At 38.0% G+C, this 21,466-nt stretch overlaps 1 protein-coding gene across 2 annotated transcripts in view; it reads left to right on the forward strand.

Moving 5' to 3' along the window:
• Positions 1-21,466, forward strand: part of Frmpd4 (FERM and PDZ domain containing 4) — a 312,460-nt gene that overhangs the window by 267,754 nt on the left and 23,240 nt on the right. For both annotated transcript variants that reach the window (XM_042680514.1, XM_042680513.1), the window contains 5 exons: positions 3,395-3,440; positions 8,569-8,673; positions 11,483-11,590; positions 15,627-15,758; positions 17,861-17,980. In XM_042680514.1, coding sequence (XP_042536448.1) covers positions 3,395-3,440; positions 8,569-8,673; positions 11,483-11,590; positions 15,627-15,758; positions 17,861-17,980 — 511 coding nt within the window. The remainder of the gene's footprint in view (positions 1-3,394; positions 3,441-8,568; positions 8,674-11,482; positions 11,591-15,626; positions 15,759-17,860; positions 17,981-21,466) is intronic.

Genomic DNA, 21,466 nt, shown 5'->3' on the forward strand with positions numbered 1-21,466 from the left:
TCCTCCAGAGACTCATTTGCTCCTAACAACTATTGTACAAGATCTATGAAGATCATCTTTGCTTTCCAGAAGTGAATAAATCAATATGATACCACTGATCATTGAGAGAAAATTAGCACTTTCCTCACAGCCTCATGGGCCATCCATTTTCTTGCCCATTCTACCTCATGATTTGCACTGGTCTTTCTCTTATCTTTCATTTACCTTTTAATGGTTTCTTCTTGAGGTTTTACCTCATTTATTCAATGGTTGTTTGATCTCCTGACCATCTAAGTAAAGAGAAGTTGGAAATAAATATAGCAAGCTTATCTCAGGGGGTGTAATCACTCTTTTCCCCCATTGGTCATTTAAAATAGATCCCTGAGACCAGTTCTAGTCCAAACTTTCAGAGAGGTCCCACAAATGTATTAAAAAGGTTCAAAAAAGTCTCTAGTCAAATGTACATTTGTCATGACAGTTTGTAATCTGTAATTAAAATGCTCCATTGAGCCAGGTGTGGTGGTATATATTTCTAACCCAGCTAGGTAGAAGGTAAAGCTAGAGAGATTGCAAAGCAGCATTGGGTTCAATTCCAATCACTACCAAAATAATAAATCGAGAAATTAAATATTTACTCACCCGGTAATAATTTAATTCCAAACTCCATAAACTCTCTTGCACCTATTTCAGACCTCAACATCATGGTGTGGGTTCAAGAGCATTGTTAATGTTTTCTCTATTTCCCAACTTTTCTTCTCTGGCTTTGTCTCCTTCCAATTTGAAATGGGGCCATGATAATGAGATGAAAAGCAGGAAAGTTCTCACTTGATTGACACTCGTATAATCCCTACATTGTTTTCCATTGTCTATGGAAGATAATGATCATTGGCTCTCTCTTGTGGGTTGCTTTTGTGCATTCCTGCAAGATTTCTCTGTTGAGTTGTTCCAATTGTAACTTCCTTCCGGTAGAAAGAACGGAAGGGCTGGCTGGACTCAGTGCCTTTCAGTTTCTACATTATTCTGCAAAGGCCCTTTCGCCCCTAGAAGAAACGCAATTTATCAAGAGACCTTCATAAATTGATCCCAGCCAACATTTTTTGTTGCATCTCACACACCTTGTCCCAAGAGTTACATATTTTGGATCTGCCTCAGTAGAAGGTAGTCTTTTCACTAATGTAGCCTCTGCTCTTTGGGCATGTGCTAATTCTGTCATCCTGTGCCTAGTTCCCCTTTCCCATTTTTAATTAAGTCCTGACTCAGACCTCATGGTGAGTAAGTAATGGGTTAATATTCCAAACTCTATTTTCCAGCACCTGTGAAGGTCCTACAGCGCTCTTCTTTAGCATGTGGAGATGATTGACATATATTGGCATGGGACACCAGCTGAAACTGTCTAAATCCATCTTGGCATCCTATAATATGAACACATATGGCTTTGATCTGTTTTTCTTCTAGGATTGGGTTAGGAATCCTGAGGGATCTGTAGCACTACAGAATTTAATTCTTCTTGTCTGGCAGGTGATGATTAAGTACTTACAGATGAGAGAAAACAGAAGTAAAATCTCTCTCAGAATGATGATAGTGATCGTGATGAGAAATTTTACATCAATTATTTTATTGTTAATGGAGCAGTGAGCAATCAGCCCTCAGGAATGGTAAAACTCAGGATTGTTCAGGGATTCCTGACATCTGCATCCTGAACTCTGGTGCCCCAAGTATATGCTCTTAGTTTCTATGTCTCTTCTGATTCTAGAGAGAAAACTCTGGTGCATTCCAAAGCTTAAACACAATCAGCTATACCCAGAGGATTACTTCCCTGGGTCCCTGGCCCACTACTGAGGAATCATAGAACAAATTTGGACAGAACAAGCCACACAGCACATACAGGTCTACTGACATGACTGTAATACTCATACTTTTACCTTATTCACTGTGATCTCATTGGATTGTACTGTCACTCTGTCTACTGCAGTTATCAGGTTTTCTACCAGGCTGGACAAGTGAGAGGTTGTGGGAGCAGCTGGGTCACCTGCCCCAACACCATCATCATTCTACATGTCCTGGTTATTCTTGGAGTTATAGTTCCTTTCCTTGGTCCATGGATCCCTACCTCAATTGCTGTCTCAAGGCCTTTGTGCATTTGTGTTCTCAGTATATCATGGTTTAAGCAGCAGAGTGAGTGGGCTATATCACAGATCAGTTAGTGAGTCAAATGTGATTTGTAGTGGTTCTGTTGAGCATACTTACAACCAATCTTCTTCACCTTACTCATTTTTGAGTGATAAAATTTTATAAAAAATCAAGTAATTCATACAACCTAAAGTAGAAAATGCTAGCTCTTCTTTACCAAAATGGTAACTGACTTTTATTTATAATTCAAAAGGAGCAAAGACACAAAAGAGGAAAAACATAACTAATAATATGATTTTTTTCTCATGGATTTGAGTCATTTGAAAGGTTGAGTTACTTGGTGGAATGAAATAAACCATTCTATTTCATTGTTCTGTTTTAGCTCTGAACTACTCCTTTATGTCAGCAGTATCTCCCAATTGATGCCTGTGTGAAATACTTATTAGCTCAGGGTTCTGTACACTGAACTTACAAAGCTGTGCATTGTGGGAAGTGATTTTGAGATGCTGTTTTTAATGTAAGCAACCTCTAATGACATCCTACTTTCATGATGTTTCTCTGAGAATACAATGATAATCTGTGAATTCACAGAATTGTTTCAATTCTTTCCCCTTACAGATAACTATAGAGTCCTTTCTAAGCAGCAAAAATGTAGGCTGAAGGAAAATCAGAAGAGGCGAATCAATTTTGACAGTGGCAAAAAAAATGTAGACTGCCAGCCAGGCACTGATGGCTCACATATGTAATCCTAGCAACTCAGGAGGCTGAGATCTGAAGATCACAGTTTGAAACCAGCTTGGTCAAGAAAGTCTATGAGACTCTGCAATTAACCACCAAAAAGCTGGAAGTAGAGTTGTGCCTCAAGTGGTAGAACAGTAGCCTTGAGCAAAAGAGCTCAAGGACAGGACCTAGACCCTGAGTTCAACGCCCAGACAGGCAAAAAAATAATAATAAGCAGTATAGAGATTGGGTTGTTGCTTCTGAATTCATTCTTTTATCCCCTATTTTATTTCAGGGCCCTGCTGCTCAGTGATGCAGATAATATTACCCAATGGAAACCATCTAGGAAGCTTACAATTGGACAGTTTGTTGTCTTCAGGAAACACTAGATTTTGGGTTCCTCTGTGGCCTGAAAGCCCTTTTCTGAACTGTGGGATTTATTCTGCTCTGTGAACCCAAAGAACATTCACTAACACACCACACATTTCCTTTTGAAAGAAAACTGTCACTGTTTGAGGCCAGGTTCTGTACATTTTGTAAATATGTTTGTTTTCCTCTTTTACAGAAGCTGCAAAGAATCGATACTCCTCACTGTCATTCAGCCTTACCCTGTAAGTGTTCTGTGAGTAAAAGTGCCATGGAATCATCTCTGGCTTCTAGCCTCCTGTACCCAATCCATTAAAGCCATGATGATGAGTACCCATAGAAAAAAATAACATTAATTTATATTCATCTTTAAAATACCTTATTTGTGCCAGGTACTAGTGGCTCCTCTCTCTAATTCCATCTACTCAAGAAGCTGAGATCTGAGGATCACAGTTTGAAACCAGACTACACAGACAAATTAAAAAGACTCTTATTTCCAATTAAAAAAAAAAGCCAGAAGTGGATGTATGGCTGCAAGTCTAAAACCTTATATATCAATTTTAGAAATTAATCTCATTGTTGGGCACTCGTGGTTGGTTCATGTATATAATCCTAGCTACTCAGGAAGCTGAGATCTGAGGATCATGGTTTAAAGCCAGCTGGGGCAGACAAAATCAAAGCAGTCTTATCTCCAATTATCCAGCAAGAAATCTGGGAGTAGAGGTAGGCACAAATGGTAAAGTACCAGAAGTCAGCAAAAAAAGCTGAATGATGGCGCAAGGTCCTGAGTTCAAGACCCAGTATCAGCAAATATGCATCAATAAAACAAGGAAGGGGAAAAAAAGAAATTACTCTTATTTATAAACTTTTTCAAGTCATGTTCTAATGACATCTAAGAGCCACTAGAAGTATTAGGAACATGACATACTTTATTGTGGCCATCTTAGCAGCAGCAAAGTTGGAAGGAGTTACAGGGGTTGATTGGGTATCAACTTATCTTAAAATTACAGCCAAACATAATTGTTCTAAATGATAATTATTCATCATTACCAGATATAAAATACCTGTGATCATCAGCTATCCTTGCTAAGAGTTAGTTACCAGTTCTTTGAATGATACATATAGTGCTGGCATTTAAACTCAGGGACTTGTGGTTGTTGAACAAGCACTTTTCAACTTGAGCTAAGTCCCTATCCCTTTTAGTTTCTCATTTTGTAAATCATCATTTTTAAATCATTACCTTTAAGTAGTTGCATAAAGGGGTTTCATTTCAACAATTTGGTTGACGAGTACATCTATGTTTCTGTTGTTCTTTAAATGGAATCTCATATTACATTATATCCTGGAGGGCCTGGATCTGGATCCTGCTATTTATGCTTCCCACATAGTTAGGATGGCATCCTAAGGATATTGTACATGATTGGAATAACAAAGACAAGCATGAATTAAAACTATATGACTAAAAACATTATGACTAGTAATGATATCCCATCCACTAGTAACTATGTACAGTGGACTAAGCCATTGCTTTGTTGATTCTCATTAAATAGCCTTCAGATTTGGAGACTATATTTTTTTATCAAAAGTAATTTTTTCTGGTCCTAGAGCTTGAACTTGGACCAGGCACTATGCTGTCCCTGAGCTTCTTTTGCTGACAGCTAGCGCTCTACCTCTTAAACCACAGCGCCACTTCCAGCTTTTTTTCTGTGTAGTTTATTGGAGAAGAGTCTTACAGACTTTCATGCCTGTCCTGGTTTCAAACCATGATCCTCAGATCTCAGCCTCTTGAGTAGCTAGGATTACAGGTGTGAGCCACTGGTGCCTGGCCAAACTAATTTTTAAAATGAATGTTAAATACAGGAAACAATGACTAATTCTAAAGAATAAAAATATACCAGTTAAACTTTTATTGCACGTTTGTTGACTTCAAATTACATCTACAGTAAATTTTACTTACGAGCTTTACTTATCAACTTTCTTTAGTCATTCTACATTTCCATTTTCTCAGGAGACCATGCTAAATAAATCTGGTAATGAGGCTACCCAAAGTGGATAGGTTATGGCTTCAGAAAAAAAGAGAGTTCTATCTCTAACATTGAAAGTTCTGATTTATAGGATCATTTACTTTATGGCCTAATTTGTCCATTTTTGCATAACTGGGCCAAAATGCCCGAGGGAGCAACCTATAGAAGGTGAGATTTGTTTGGTGTCATGATTTCAGAGATTTCAATCCACAGTCTTTGGTTTTGTTCCTTCTGAGCCCATGATGGAGCAGAATATAATGGCAGCTAGAACATATGGGAGAGAAAGATGTTCACCTCATGGTAGACAGGAAACAGAGAGAAAGGGATTGAGGGCTGTGTAAACCCTTCAGATATACATCCTCAGTGACCCACTTTCATTAGCTAAGACTCCCAGAGTTTTCAGCAACTCCCAAATGGACAAGTATTCCACACATAAGCCTATGCTGGAGATTCGTATTCAAATCATAATATGGACAAATCACCCTATGTATTTCTATGACTCCTAGAAACATAACTGCATTCTAAGATTATATCAAATGATAGACATCCCAAATGTAAATTATGTTAAGTATACTTTTTACTAAGCCAAAGAATTGCATAGAACATTCTTGGGGAAAAACATGATAAAGTATTAAAAAGCTATGATGCATCAAGGAGTAAAGGTTTAAAATATTTGCACCTCAAATGCAAGTGGAATATTTCATTCCCAAGCAGTGGTAGAGATGTAAGGGGTTACTTCATTGAAACATTCCATCTAATTAACAGTGTCTATTCTGGGGAGCTTTATTACAGCCACTTCCCTTGTGCTAAACTCATTGTGCCAATGTAAATACTGTCTGCTTAAAATCATTAAGGGAGAATAATGTTTTCCCTTCAGCTAAAAAATGGCATATCAAAAGCAAATGAACTTACCACTGTATGATTTACCCGTTAATCATCACTAAACTTGGCCTATAATTACACAGATACTGATGTGAACACCACTGTCACACGACTTCAGTGCTGCAATAAGACCTCCAAATTTTGCATTGAGTGTATTGAGCATTTGGGATTTTTTTGTTTTTGTTTTTGAGAAGCAGCCATTCAGAATTCTTTTGGATTTTTTTTGTAAGAGGACAGCCATTCTCTTAAAATGCCTTACGTAAATGGGTGAATTGAAGCCCTGAAAGGTAAATTACTATCTTCCCTGCCTTCTAGGATGCTGCTTATAGCAAAGGTTGGAATACATGTACAAGGAAATTTCAGAAATAACAGGACAATGAGTCAGACATGGTAGTGCATGCTTATACTCCTGGCACTGGCAAAGTTGAGGCAGGAGAATTGTGAATTTTAGGCCTGCCTAGACATCATAGTGAAATTCTATGTAAAGAGACACACACACAGAAAGAGGGACAGAGCCAGAGTGAGGCAAGTATAAAGAAATAACAGTATTCTCCAAGCATTAAGGCAAAAACACTACCCAAGAATATTTTATCATGTTTTAGCTGTGTTTTTATAGTAATATACACATAATGTCATTTTTTTAATTTTCCATTTTAAAGTACACAATTCAGTGGCATTAAGTGCATTCACAAGGTTGTACAATTATCATCATTTTTAGTTCCCAAAAGAAAACTATATTAAGCAATCATACCCCATTCTCTCTTTCTGCTTCTAGAAACTACTAATCTACTTTCTGTCTGACTATCTCATATAAACAGAATCGTACAATAATATGGTCTTTGGGGTCATTTTGCTTACTCTGTTTCATGTTTTCAAGGTGCATCAGTGCCTTTATATATTTTTACCTTTTTCTGTTTTGGCTTGAACTCAAGGCTTAGCATTCTTGCTTGGATTTCTTGCTCACACCTGGTGTTCTATGACTTGAGCTATATTTCAAGTCTGGCATTTTGCTGATTAATTAGAAATGGAGTCTTGTGGGCTTTTCTGCCCCTACTATCATCTTCAAACCTCAGTCCTCAGAGCTCAACTTCCTGAGTAACTACGATTATAGGCATAAGCTCCGGTGCCCTGCTAGCTTTATTACTTTTTATGGTTGAACAATATTCTATTTTATGGATATACCACATTTTCTTTATCCATTCTATCATACTACTTTTTTAAATTTATTGCAAGACTGAGAATTGCCTTTTTATTTATTTAACTTCAAATCCAATATGTGAATCACCCTTATTGGCTTTTACACCTTGAGATTAATATAACACACAGAAAGTTAAGCCACTGTTTATTTTAGAGTCAATTACTACTATTTATTATGCAACAGCCTCAATGTCTTAGCAATATCACACACACACACACACACACACACATACACACACACACACACACACACACACGCACACACACTAATATGAACCCTAGGCCATTGTCAGGATTTTACCAGTTTAGTTCAGTAATCATATGATATGAACTAAATATCACTATCTTAGTTTCAACAAATAATGTAGGTCTCTTTAGAGATGTGGAAATGATTCTAGCAGTATAGCAAATATTACTAGATGCAAGTTTCCTTTTCCTTAGGCTTTATTATAATTATACAGAGATATTTCTCAAAGTGAGTTTCCCAAGTTCATGCAGCAAAGCACACCACTGAATCCCATCACCCTTCTAAGCAGGTTCTTCCATTCACCTCTAATTTCTGAGGAAGAATTCTGCCTGCCACTCTGCCTCTATTTCTACCAGTCATAGCAGAAGGATCTTAATGTCCAAAGTATCCATAAGATAAAATATGAAGTCATCTGTCAATTTTAATTCCAAAGTATCCATAAGATAAGATAAAATATGAAGTCATCTGTCAATTTTAAGTCAAGATCTCTTCTCTGCTCTGCCCAGTAAGATCAACAGTCACGGGTTGTTGATATGAGGCTGACACTCAGATTGAAGATTCATAAAGCCTGAGAGAGAGAGAGAGACAGAGAGACAGAGAGAGAGAGACAGACGGGGTGGGGGGGGCGGGGAGTGGAAAATCAATCATTTCAGAAGTACCAGAAGCTCTTCTCCTCATTAAATAATAATTAATGATCAAATCATTATAATCCTATACTATATCTGATCACCCCCTCACAGCTAATTTAAAAACGGGGTTTATGTCCTCATCATTTTAAATGATCCCTGGAAATGCACTCAGTAGAAACATGTAACACAGTGTTTGTAGTTCTGGTCTAGTAATTAAATCAGACTTTCTGTTTATGGCCATGGCAAAGTTTCAGTTATATCTGTCCTTGAATTCAGCATGTACCAAATATTCTACCTTGTAGTAAATCTGTTGCATTTCTTTGAGTAAGAATACTGTTGCAGGGTTTGCATTGTGCTACTAATTGTCAAACATAATGTCTTCTATTCCTTCTAGTCTCCCAAATCAGCATTTATTAGTGCTGCAAAAAAGGCAAGATTAAAGTCCAATCCTGTCAAAGTGCGCTTCTCTGAGGAAGTCATCATCAACGGCCAAGTGTCGGTGAGTTTCCAATCACCTGCCTTGTGATTCAGTCATGGAAACAAAGGATCTGTACTCAAACAGTCATCTTTCTAGAATTCAGCCTGGATATGCTTGTTTGTTTTCACCAGGGTATCAAATCTCAGGATCATAAAGGACCAGACTCATCTCAGGTTGTGCCTCAGTCTCCTCTACCACAGCCAGAATACATGATAGCCAGTCTTTCCAAAACCACTTTCTGCATTAGAAACCTCACTGCTTTGCAAAGGAAATTATTTGATCTTGGAACACTGACTGACATTGCCTCATTCAGCTTAAAGAAAATATGCCTCTTTGAAGCTTGTACCGTTTTCTTTTCAACTACACATGCTTCTGTATGATAGCCCTTTATATATTTTGAGAAAAAAAATATTCCTTACCTGAACACTTATAATCTCTGAACTTATCAAAACATCTTCATAGAAAGTGTGGCTGTACTGCACTTAGTTGATCTTCAAAGTGGATAATGCAGACACACAGAGAATATTCTGTTTGCAGCTTTTTCCCAGGAAAATGGTAGAATGTCTTAGTTTGGGGTAAACTCTCATGCTGGACCTGGAAAATGGCAAATTTTATGGTTGGGGTCTGCTATTGCTCTTGGCATTGTTTAAATAAATTCATAAGGATCGAATCTGTCCTGAATCTAGATTGGAAGCTATAGGCTTGGGCAAAGAACTTAGAGGTCTAATGTCAAGTTACTAACATGCAATTGCTCCATATTCAGGGCAAGGAGTTGATGTATATACTAGTTCTCTCCTTGTGGCAATAAAATACCTAATGTAAACAACTTAAGGGAGAAAGTTTTGTTTTGGCTCATGGTTTCAGATCATCCTTGACTCTTTATACTGGGCTGCTACTGAAGCAGAATACTATGGCCACAAGACTGTGTGTGAGCCTGGTCACTTAAAGATAAAATGCCTTGACACTAGAGCTCTCTCTTTGTTTTTTTTTTTATCTTATTCCATCCAGGCCTCTTGCCTTTGGGATAGTACCACCCACATTCAGGGTGGTCTTCTTCCCTTTGTTAATCCTTATTACCCTCACAGACAAACCTTGAGGTGGTGGACTTTGATAATCTCTTAAATTCTTCTCAATCCAATGGAATTGACAAGATTAGCTCCTATGCTGGGCACCAGTGGCTCAGGCCTGTTTCTAGCCACTCAAGAGGCTGAAATCTAAGGATCACAGTTCGAAGCCAGCCCAGGCAGCAAAGTCCATGAGACCCTTAACTCCAATTAACCACCAGAAAACCAGAAGTGGCACTGTAGCTCAAAATGCTAGCCTTGAGTACAAAAGCTCAGGGACAGAACCCAGACCCTGAGTTCAAGCCCCAACAGACAAAAAAATTAATAGCTATTATGTAGTTATCAAACTATTGGGAAAAGGGTCTGACACTGTCACTAGATCATCCTGTGGGCATTTTCTGCTGACCTGTGTATATGTGCTATTCTGCTCACACCAATGGATCCCATTACTTGGGATGTAGGGATACCATATATCACTATTTGATACAAGTATGACTACCATAGTTGAAAGAAGGAAGATTCCAAGGACAAAATAATCAGTACAGTACATCACAAAAATTCATCTAAAAATTACCTGGCATCTGTAGAATTCTAGAAGCTTCTGTGGCTGTTTCCCTTCTTTTCTGAACATAGGAGGGCTCGTTCAAGACCATTGGTATGTGAGGATGCTGCTGAGCCAGTGGTCTCACTCAGCTTCCAGTGCCTTTCTGGGGTCTTATGGATGTGGACTCCCCAGTCATATGGATGCAGCACAGCATAGTCCTTGGCCTCTGGGACCCTTTGCTTACATCTGTCCTTGCCTTTCTCAGTCACAGTTGTGAGGTGCCATTCCTTCTAAATTTAGATCCTGACTTATTCAGTGAATAAGATAGGAGGAAAGCAAGACCAAGAAAGTAGAAAGAAAGGAAAGAGTGCAAAACAAACAAAAGAAAGCAATAAACAGTGAAAGGTAGGAAGCCCACTAAGGAAACGCATGAGGGTTGAATTCATTCACACTGTTAGACACGGGGAAGCATCCGAGAATCTGGCCTTCAGTTTCTGCCTTGGCAAGCCAAGAGACATATGGTATTGTTTCGCAATTGTTGCCTTTCCTGGAACCCCTGTGACTCTGTAACTTACTGTATGTATGTGCATAGCTCAGTTCACTCCATGGACTCATGGAACTCAAACATGCCTCCACTCCCTCTCATCTCTCTCCTTCTTCATGATATCACTTAAAGACAACATCCAAATGAGTATTTTTCTATTGCCCTAACTCATTCCTTATATCTTCCCTTGGTTTGAAGCAGGGCTATTCCTAAATGGGTTAAAAGTAGTTTCACAAAAAGATTTTACATTGAAATTTGTTCCTATTTGTGACTCTCCATCATGGCTTCTCCAGTTACCCACAGTGCCATGTCATACAAGCTCACTGCAGTTCCTCATGCTGCTTACTTACTTCATCCTTCTTCATAAAAGTTGGGGCTTATGGTTCCAAACCCTAACACTTGGTTACAAAGGGATTATGTTTATGCTTTTCAATGGAAAATCTTCAGCTTAAAAAAAAGCACATCTAATTTTTCTGGTGCGCCAGTATCTTTTGTTTGAGTCAGGTGAGTTACTTGTAGCTGGAAAAGAATAAAGAATATGGGTAATGAACCGCTTAACTCATACCACTGAAGGGATGTCACTGTGAGAATAATCGATAGACATGTGTGACTACTTCCAGTAATAGAATTTTAATTTGACCGATATATACTACCACCTTCTTTTCTATTGTTAAACAGGAAACAGTTAAGGACAATTCACTTCTTTTTATGCCAAATGTTCTGAAAGTCTACCTGGAAAATGGGCAGACCAAATCCTTCCGCTTTGACTGCAGCACCTCTATAAAGGTAAGACTACACAGTAACATCTGTGGCTGGCATGACAAAATGCAGAGTTAAAGACAAACGGAGAAGCCAGTATGGCAGCACCTTCTTCTGAACGATCTCTTTATTTGTGCCATTATGTTGGCTGGCTCCATGTATGGTCTTGTATGAATGCTTTAAATCAAATCAAAACCAACAGCTTAAAGTAAGAGGGCTCTGCCCCTTTTTTCTTCCCACAATACAATATGTTAAGAGTGAAGAAACACTAGGGCTAGTCATTGTAATGCAACTGCAGAGTAATTAAAATAGCATGCCTGTCACCAAGAAGGGTTGGCACCCTGCCCAAAGCCAGCATGATTTCTCAGCACTGTCAGCCTCCGAGAAGATTAAGATGTTAGTTGTTAATTAAATATCTGCTATGTTGGTGTCCAGCAAAAACAAGGAGTGGAATAATGTGAAGATAACATCTACTTTCAATTGCTGTAGCCACTTTGATGGAACTGGTGCATCACAAGTTGTAAAAACTGAGGTATGCTTCTTTGGATGAGTAGGGAAAAAAAGAGCCATGAATTAAGTCTATGATTTCAGAGCCACAGGTGAGTTTTACATAATAGATATTGTAGCAAAGTATATGGGTTTTTTCCCCTATGCTTCTTTTCTGGAAAAGAAAAGTGCATATTCTCTTTTTTTCATTGGACAAAAAGTATGCTTAGAAATTGATTGCTCCCTAATGGTTCATCAGCCTAAAATAGGCTTCTTTCAAATAGCACAGTAAAAAAGATTTTATGGAGGTAAAAATGTACCTGGTGATGATTTGTACAATAATCTATCAAGAGAATATCAACTCTGTGTTTAAAACCATCTATCAATAGTCAACCCTTAATTCTTGAGGGTTGAAATTAGCTCACGCATGTGCAAGCATTTCTGCAAAATCCTACTCACTCTGTGCTCTTGTTGTCATGATACCCATAAGCAGCTCATTTTGAATTGCCTTAAATATGTAGTCATTCAGCAGGCAAGAAAGTGGACAATATTTTTGGATTGGTGTTAAAGCATTAAGTCACCCTGAATCACTCCTTGTGACAAATTAACTTCCTTCATGCAAAGCTACTAATTTTAAATGGTGGTAACTGACAAAGTCCTTTTCTTTTCTTTTTTCTATTTAGTACAAATTTATGGTGAGATATTCATCTGAGTACTGATCAAATTGACTTAGGGGCTAGAAAGCACTTTCTAGAAAGGACCAGAGAGTAAATATCTCAGTCTTTAGGAGCCATCTGAAGCCTGTTGCAACTGCTAGATTTCTGGTGTTGATTCAGAAAAGTAGTTTTAGACTAGTGCGTTTGGAAAATCCTCAAGACCTCTACAAACTCACCAATTTGTTATCCTCACAGTTACAGTTTATTACATCAAAAGATGGCAGGGAGGGGAGGGACTGAGTGTGTGGGGAAGGGGGAGATGGGAAGGGATGTAAGGGGAAACAGAGGAGGCAACAATGCTTGATAAGAAATGTACTCATTACCTTGCTCATGTAATTGTAACCCCTCTGTATGGTATTTTCACAATTAAAAAAAAAGAAAAAAGAAAAACACATACACACACAAAAAGATTGAATGACTGGGATAAGTAGTCAGTAGGCTGAAGAGACACTGGAGTTCTTCTAGTGAAGATCTACCAAACAAGAAGGGGGACCTACCAACAAAGAAAGTTTGCTAAAGCCTTGGTGGTTATTTGGGCTTGGCTACATAGACATATTTAGCCCCTCTAGAGTACAAGCTGAGATTGCATGACCCAAGACCCTCCCATAAATCACATTGTTAGTATAGATTGGCCTGGCCCAGAGAAAAGCATTCCTATCATGCAGGCTATTCTTCAGGCTTATAGAAGTGTGGAAGTTTTTTGCTACCAAGGGTCATGTGGATATTTGTAACATTATTTGCAGGCCATACAAAATTATTAATATATGAAGATAGGCATGGGCAGCCAATGAGATGCATTCAAGAAGCATATGTTTCTATCACTCTGTCTCATCATGTACTAAATGACTTTGGCCTTATACAGCCCACAGGATGTTCCCTATCTGTCACAGACATTCCTGCACAAAATGAGAGCAGAGTCACATCATTCTTTAAGCAAGGTAATACAGAATGTGAATTAATTAACATGGCTAAATTGGACCTATGGCCATGGTTTGTAGATCCCCAAACCAACCCATAGATACATTTTTGCAATTCTGGCACTGAGACTTTGAGTTCCTTACCATAAACACAACCACAAGCCATCTGAAGCTATAGGGAAGACTTCAATACATTTCTTCACAGAAAGAAAGAAAAATTCAAGAAAGTGCTGTTGTTAATTCCCTCTGGCCTCTTTATTATGAGAACCCACACTAGACTGAGTCTGATTTCCCCAAGGATTGCAGGTGACAATGAAAAGACAAGGAGCAATGCAAAGAGTTCACATCAAATTTCAGTCTCCTTATCTTGTTCGTAACTACCTTATTAGCACAATAGATACTGCCTGGTAGGCGTAAAATCGAAATAGTACAGTTATGAAAAGTATATGACACTATTTAATAAAATTTGCCAAAACTCTTGCTGCAGAGTTACAGTGGGGAAAACCATTCCTTATGTGTTTTCCAATGTCCTCCCTAGTGTTTGGGGAGAATATTTATACAATCTCCACACAAAGGCTGGTTTTGTTTTCTCTTTCCTTAGCCTTGTATAAAAATAATAGAGTAGAGAAACTTTTGTGAAAATGCATTTTTATTGAGTGATTTTTCTTGTGGAAGTTGGGTGGGTAACTTATATGGATTTTGTTTTAATGGGGAACACAGGGAAGATTCAAATAGCAAAAGAATCCATCAAAGGAAGTTTTACCCACAAGATTTTTCCCCCTTAGTACTATTGGGATTCTGGACCAGATAATCCTTTGCTTGGGTTTGTCCTGCATACTGTGATACTTAGCCTTCCCAACCTCACTGTAGCAACCAAAAATATGTCCAGAAATTCTCAGATATTCCATGGTGCAACTTCTCTGAGAACTCCCAACTCTGCAGGATTTTTAACATCTGGATATAAATTATTTCGAAGGGGGATCATTTATTACTTCTTGAGTATAAGGAAAGCAACGATAAAGGAGATTTGTTTCACATTGCAATAAATGTATTTGTGTATGGAATACCTTCCTGATTATGAACATTTAATCCTATAAAAGATTACTGACAAAGCTTGCTCATTCCACTTTCCCTGGAGATATAAAATAAATGTATATTATTATGCCCCCTACCTCTGTGAGAAATAGTGTTGGAATAAATGTTTTCTATATATGAATACATTTAATTGTTATATCCATTTCACAGCAGGCATTAATATCCCTCCCTGTTTACAGATAGGGAACTAAAGACACTTCACGATTAAGTAACTTGCCTAGACTGTCCAGCCAATAAGCAGGAAGGCTGGGATTCAAAACGAAGTGTCTCTGGAGCTTTGCTACCATGATGCTATTCTTTCAAAAGGGTGGGCCGGGGGGGGGGGCAATCAGGTGTTTCTGGGAAGGACCAGATAGAGAATATATCAAGCTTCACATGCCAGTATTCAATTCTTTCATGACCTGTTCCCCAATAAAGCTTTATTTATAAAACAAGTAGTGAATTACATTTGGCCCACATCCATGTTAGGCCAGCCTTGCAGAAGAGTACTTTCAGAGCTGATTTACCCATCACATCAGTTAGAAAAACAGGATATCAGAGCTGACTACCCCACTATTGACAACCTATTGAATGTAAGACTGTCTATAATGTCTATAATAGGTAAGGTACTCAACAAATTGTTTCTCTTATTACCTCATAGAAAAGTTTGGGATGCCATGGAAAGGGCAAGGAGAGGAAGGCCTCATTTCTGCATTTTTGGCTCTTTGTAGCATGAAGCTTCAGAATTGAGCAAAAGTGTGCAATTTCAGGATATAAAGCTTGAATATCATACACTTCCCCATTATGGTAGACTTTCACACAAAGGATGTGTCCATTTTTATCTCATTATGCCAATGTTCCTTCTGTAAGGATGTCATCTTAACCCTGCAAGAGAAGCTCTCCATCAAGGGCATTGAACACTTCTCCCTCATGCTGGAACAGAGGACAGAGGGAGCTGGAACCAAGCTGCTCTTGCTTCATGAACAGGAGACGCTAACTCAGGTCTGTGTGATGACCCCCAGTGGTAATGCTGCTGGTGAGAACAGAGAACCTGCCATCCCAGAATGTTCCTCTCTCTAGACCTTTCAATGTGGCTGCTACCATGTCCCCCCTACCCAGATACCATGCTGAATTTGCTACTGGCTTTAAAGTACACTGGACACTTTAATGAGATGGTCTCTTTTCTGTTGGTCTTTCATAGAACATTAGTTGGTTTCCCAAACAAATTGGTCATTCAGAGACTCAGCAGCTACTCATTGGGAATTTAACTCTATAGATCTATATTTGATGTTATTGTAGTAACTGCCTCACCTGCATTGATCTCTTCTCTCATAAAATCATTTCAAAACAGTGGTTTCTGAAACTTTGAACCTTAAACCAAAATAATTTTAGTGGTTTGAAATTCTGGATGCAAACTTAAAGACTATTTCGGGAAGCCCAAAATCTCTACCCCAGTCCTGCCCGCTATAAATATGTGATTTACCAATGTGTCCCAGTTCCTGATTACCAAGATGCTACCTCCATCTGTTCTTTGAGAAGACAAGCAGCCTGCTTGCTGTAGAATTCAGTGTAGCACCCTTATTTTTCTTGGAATTCCACATCAACAGAGTCTGTGTCAAATGTCTAAGAGATTTCAATAAACCCTCTTCTACCAAGAGTTCACTAAGGATGAGAACACTCTTGAGAGAGACCATGAAGAGACATCAGGGGCTGATGTATCAAGATACCAACAGATGGGCAGAGGGGCAGAAAGTATTTTCATAGGGAAGGGCTTCTCGGTTGGTACATAATTAAAAGTTGTCCTCTTACACATAGTTATTTGGTCTCACAGATAGCCCTGATTCTTTCCTTTCTGTCCGACCCAATGTAATAAATTAGGAAGTTGCCACTTGCATTCATTTCTCTTCTTGCCTCTGAACTTCAAATACTATTACTAGGGAGTTTAAATGTACAAAGACATATTTTAAATCACATGTAGTGGTTTATTATTTGAACTTAGGCCAAAGCACACTTGCAAATGGATGGCTAATTTTATGTTTTACTACAGGGGAAAAACCTTGATCTGCACAATGCTTCATGAGGAAGCTCAGTGTTTGCATTTCCTGGAAGTAAACTTCTGCTTTCCCTGGAAGCAGAACTTCGGCCAAAGATTTTTTTTTCATATATGGGGTTTATTTGAGAGGAGGTCTCAGGAAATTCTGGAAGAGGAATGGGGAAAAGGAGAAGGGGGAAAAGTAGGAAGCCAATAAAGAATGTCATCAAGCCAATGTCCACTGTGAGTAACTAGAGTTCAGTGCTAGTGGGGAACTTTGAATGACAGTGCAGAATATGTGGCAAAGACACCTCAGGGTGGGGTAGCGAGAAAATGTCCACCACCATATGGTCTGCCATTGGCAATGGGCTTCACATGAAGGGCCTTATTCTGTGACCTCATTCAGGTTTGTCTTAGGCTTTCTGATGTTCACAGCTACTTGCGGTAAATAGCATTCATCCAGTGGAAGTAAGGGCCTAAGCATTGTGGGGAGTTTGCCAAATACTATGAGTTTAATGAAAGTTCTTCCAACCTTATTTCTTCCTTTCTATTTTATCTCTCAACTTCTATCTACTATATAGGATTTACAGGAAATGCATGCAGATTTAGTTAAACAAAGCTCTTTAAAAAGTGTCCTCTGGTGCTAGAAAATGAAATCTTAAGAAAATTGACTCAAATATCCTGAAACAAACAGGTTAGGTACCTTGGAAATCAATGCAGTACAATTGTTACACTTTCTGAGCAGGATAAAATCGATGTATTTGTGAATGTCTCTATGAAGCTTGATGATCCCATAGTGGATTTTCATGTCTCTCTTCTTGACCTGCTACCCTATGTCCTGTTTTGTCATCTCATGGAAGCATTTCCTCAATAAGTCCCTTGCATATAAGTCCTTATATCAACATCTGCTTCTAGGATATCCAACCTGAGTCGCAAGGTGATGGTCAGTCTTCAAGAAATGAGTATCTTTCACTGCCTCTTTCTTTCCTTGGTGTCAAAAGTAAGTGGAGTGTGTCTCTGTGACCTCTAGCCAGCACTAAAGTTTCTTTGTTTGATGGGTCTGCTCTTCCAGGTGACACAGAGGCCTAGCTCCCATAAGATGAGGTGTCTTTTCCGAATAAGCTTTGTCCCAAAAGATCCAATTGACCTGCTAAGGAGAGATCCAGTTGCTTTTGAATATCTCTATGTTCAGGTAGGTGAACAATTTGGCATGTGTTATATGAATGTGATGGGATGCAGTGATTTTTCTCCCAAAATGCTCTAGTTAGGGGTTGTCTTTCTTTCCACCCCATCCTAGGCTCAATAAGTCATACAAGGAATATGTAGTGCTTTTTTTTCTTTGTCAGTTGTGGGGCCTGAACTCTAGGTGTGGGCGCTGTCCCTCAGCTCTTCAGCTCAAGGCTATCATTCTATCACTTGAGCCACAGCACTACTTCCCGCTTTGTCTGCTTATGTGGTGCTGAGGAATTGAACCCAGGGCCTCATGCATGCAAGGCAAGCACAGTACCACTGAGCCACCTTCCCAGCCCCCTATATACTGCACTTTTCACTTTTGCATTTGATTTTGAAATAATATTATACTTCCAAAAACATGGCAAGTTATCATCTATACCTTTTACTCAGATTAACATAATACTACATTTATATTATCTTTATTGTATGTGTACTTGTGTGTTTTTTCCAAATCATGTGAAAGTTTCCATGTGTAGTACTCACAAACACACCATGTATTTTTAATAAGGATATTTTATATAAAACTATTTTATAATTAAGTCAAGAAATTTAACTTTAATTTATTGCCTTATCTCATGTGTAGTCCAAATATTTCCATTTTACATTTGTTGTCCTGTCTCCTTAAATCTGGAACATTCCTTAGCCTTTCTTTGACTTTCATGCCCTTGAGAGTTTTGAGGAGTATTGATTAGATATTCCGTACAAGACTCTCCTTTGGTTTTCTCTGATGTTTTCTCATAAGCACATTAAGGTTATATGCCTTCAAAAAATGATGAGTGTCTTTGTGTCTTCTTTACTGCATCCTATCGGGAGGTACATGATGATAGCTTATCCCCTTAATGACAACTTTGACCCTTACTTGGGAACCATCTCCCAAACCTGTTCTTCCTAAAATTATTATTTCCCCTTTGTAATAAATAAATCATTTGTGGAGAGTCATTTGAAACTCTTTTATTATCCTATGCTTCATCAAACTTTTACCACTAACTTTACCATTAATTGAATATTCTTACTTAAATCTATTACTATCTTGATTGTTAAAAATGGCATGACTGATTCCATTATTTCTTTTTCATTTATTAACTGGCATTATACTCTAAAGAGTTTTCCTTTCTTCTTTATTCTTTCATTTATTTGGTGCTTAGATTGTTCTGAAATATTATAATATTCATTTTACTGGAATTAAAACTTTTCAGATGGTAATACCTTAAGAGAACAGTATCCTTTATAGACTTTCTGGTATTTAATTCCCTGTGCCCCGAAATTAAAACTTGCCGGAATGGCTGTCTGACAGTTTGTCCCAAAGGAAATTTATCCAACTTAATATTTAGGAAATATTACTATGTTTTTCTATAACTACAGCTTGGATTTCCAATACAATTCCATTAAGCAATCAGAACCCACTGAGGCATCTAGCAACACAACTACTGAAAGAGGTTGTAAAACTAAATGCTACCTTTCCACTCTCAGAAAAAAGGAGAGAAAAATGTGGGGGAAAGACAAAAGACATATTGTCTCTTTGACTGGGAATGCCTTTATAAAGTAAAGATCACTGGAGTCATATATATATGCATATAATATGCATATATATAAAAAACTCATCAGAAGGAAAAAGAAAAGAAAACCAACAAATGCTTGTTCGGTCCACATAGTTGATACACAGGTATTTGTTACATTTCAAAGACTTTTAACGTGGGACAAGACAAGAAGACAGAAGATATAAAAGACACATAAACAAGACAGATGTTGGAAGTTAGAGATACTGACATAAATTGAAGTGGCAATAAGCCCTGGAGATTAGGAATTAAGTCAAAGAAAAAAGAAACAGAACATATTAGAACCTTCTAGCAGATATAGACCCATTAAACTTTCCCCACCTCCGTGATCTTTAGAAGAGATTGGTGTTTACAGTTCAATAGGTTGATACGTGTTCATGAAAACAACTCTGAGTCATCAGGATAAGCCAAAACCTGTTTATCAAGGAATTTAAAATATATAAGATTTTTTTTTATCCCAACAGTTAAATGTTAATAGTTCTAAATGTTAAAACTTTGGCTAGCTCTACCTTTCACTTGTCAACAATGTCACTTGTCCCAACAAACCAGGGAACACAGCTAGCTTAGACAGCATGAAACCAAGAACCAATTCTTCTGAGATCTGTTACTATATATTACCTATATTCCTGTGGAAAACTAACCCAGGGTGCAACCACTTCACCTAAGACCATGTGCTACATGTATTAGCTTACTAGTTACAAATTGTTAAAGATGAAATCAGTATGTAATGGTAGACAGGAAGATACATTGGTTTGTTTTGCTTGATTATATACCCACACCGATAGCTGGCTGGCACTTTAAAACTATTTGACTCTCTGATTAATCATCACAACTCCACTTCATTTATAAAAGAACAACGTGATTGTATTTGTCTCTGGGAGGGAAGGCAAGGAGTTCTACTAAGCTCAATTCTCTATAAGGTAACGTTTGCAAAAATCTAACACACAGGGGTGTTTCATATTTGAAAAACATCTCGTACCCAAGAGATTGGCCTCAGAACAGGAAAACCAGCCTGGAGATCTTGCCCAGGGACTGATATTTCTCCTTTTCCATATTGGGTGTTGTGTGGGTAGTAGTTTATCTACCTATTCAAGGCACAAGTAGCCAGAGGGGAAGATGTATAACCACATAGAGAAAGCAATAAAGACAAAAACAGAGTTACTATCATCTTATATATCCTCTGCTGAGAATAAGAAATGAAATCTTTTTTTGCCTCAGACTCTGCTTTGGAATGCCCATATCACAGAATGTGTGGTGAGTCTAAAATAACATAGCTGTCTAATAAAAGTCAACAGGTCTACAAATAGTGCCCATAGGCCTAAGTTGATTTAAAAAGATGTGATGATATTCGCCTAGAGAACAAACTAATAAGAAGAAGCAATGTAGATCATGTTACAAAAACAAAATCAATGTAACTTAGCAGGCTCCTGATGAGGGTAGTCTCCATTGAGTAGATGAAGTATGCCAATAGAAACACAAATTTCAATAGTGATAATATATATTAATCTCCCGGTCATTTAATGAACCATGAGGTCTTTTCACATTTTAGCATATATATTAACAGTAAACGCTAATAACCCAGATTGCCTTAATTCATAATTATAATGGACTATGCTGACATTTTCCTGTCTGCTGTCTATTCAGGAAAAGATTGCTATACCAATGAGTAAACAGGATATGACCTAAGATGCTCCAAAATGTTTGTAAACACTTCCAACCCTTCTACACTTGTAACAGGTTCATTACAAATGAACTTTTGGTAGGTATAAAGTGGAGCCTGTTAGGAATTCTATTTAAGGAAACAATAGCCATCATTATCAAAGTACATGTGTATTCAGTGGTATATTTGAGAACAACAAAAGCATGATTAATACCAAAAAATACACACA

This window comes from Dipodomys spectabilis, unplaced genomic scaffold (genome assembly GCF_019054845.1).
Source record: "Dipodomys spectabilis isolate Male_0828 unplaced genomic scaffold, ASM1905484v1 ptg000061l, whole genome shotgun sequence".
Classification (NCBI taxonomy): Eukaryota; Metazoa; Chordata; class Mammalia; order Rodentia; family Heteromyidae; genus Dipodomys; species Dipodomys spectabilis.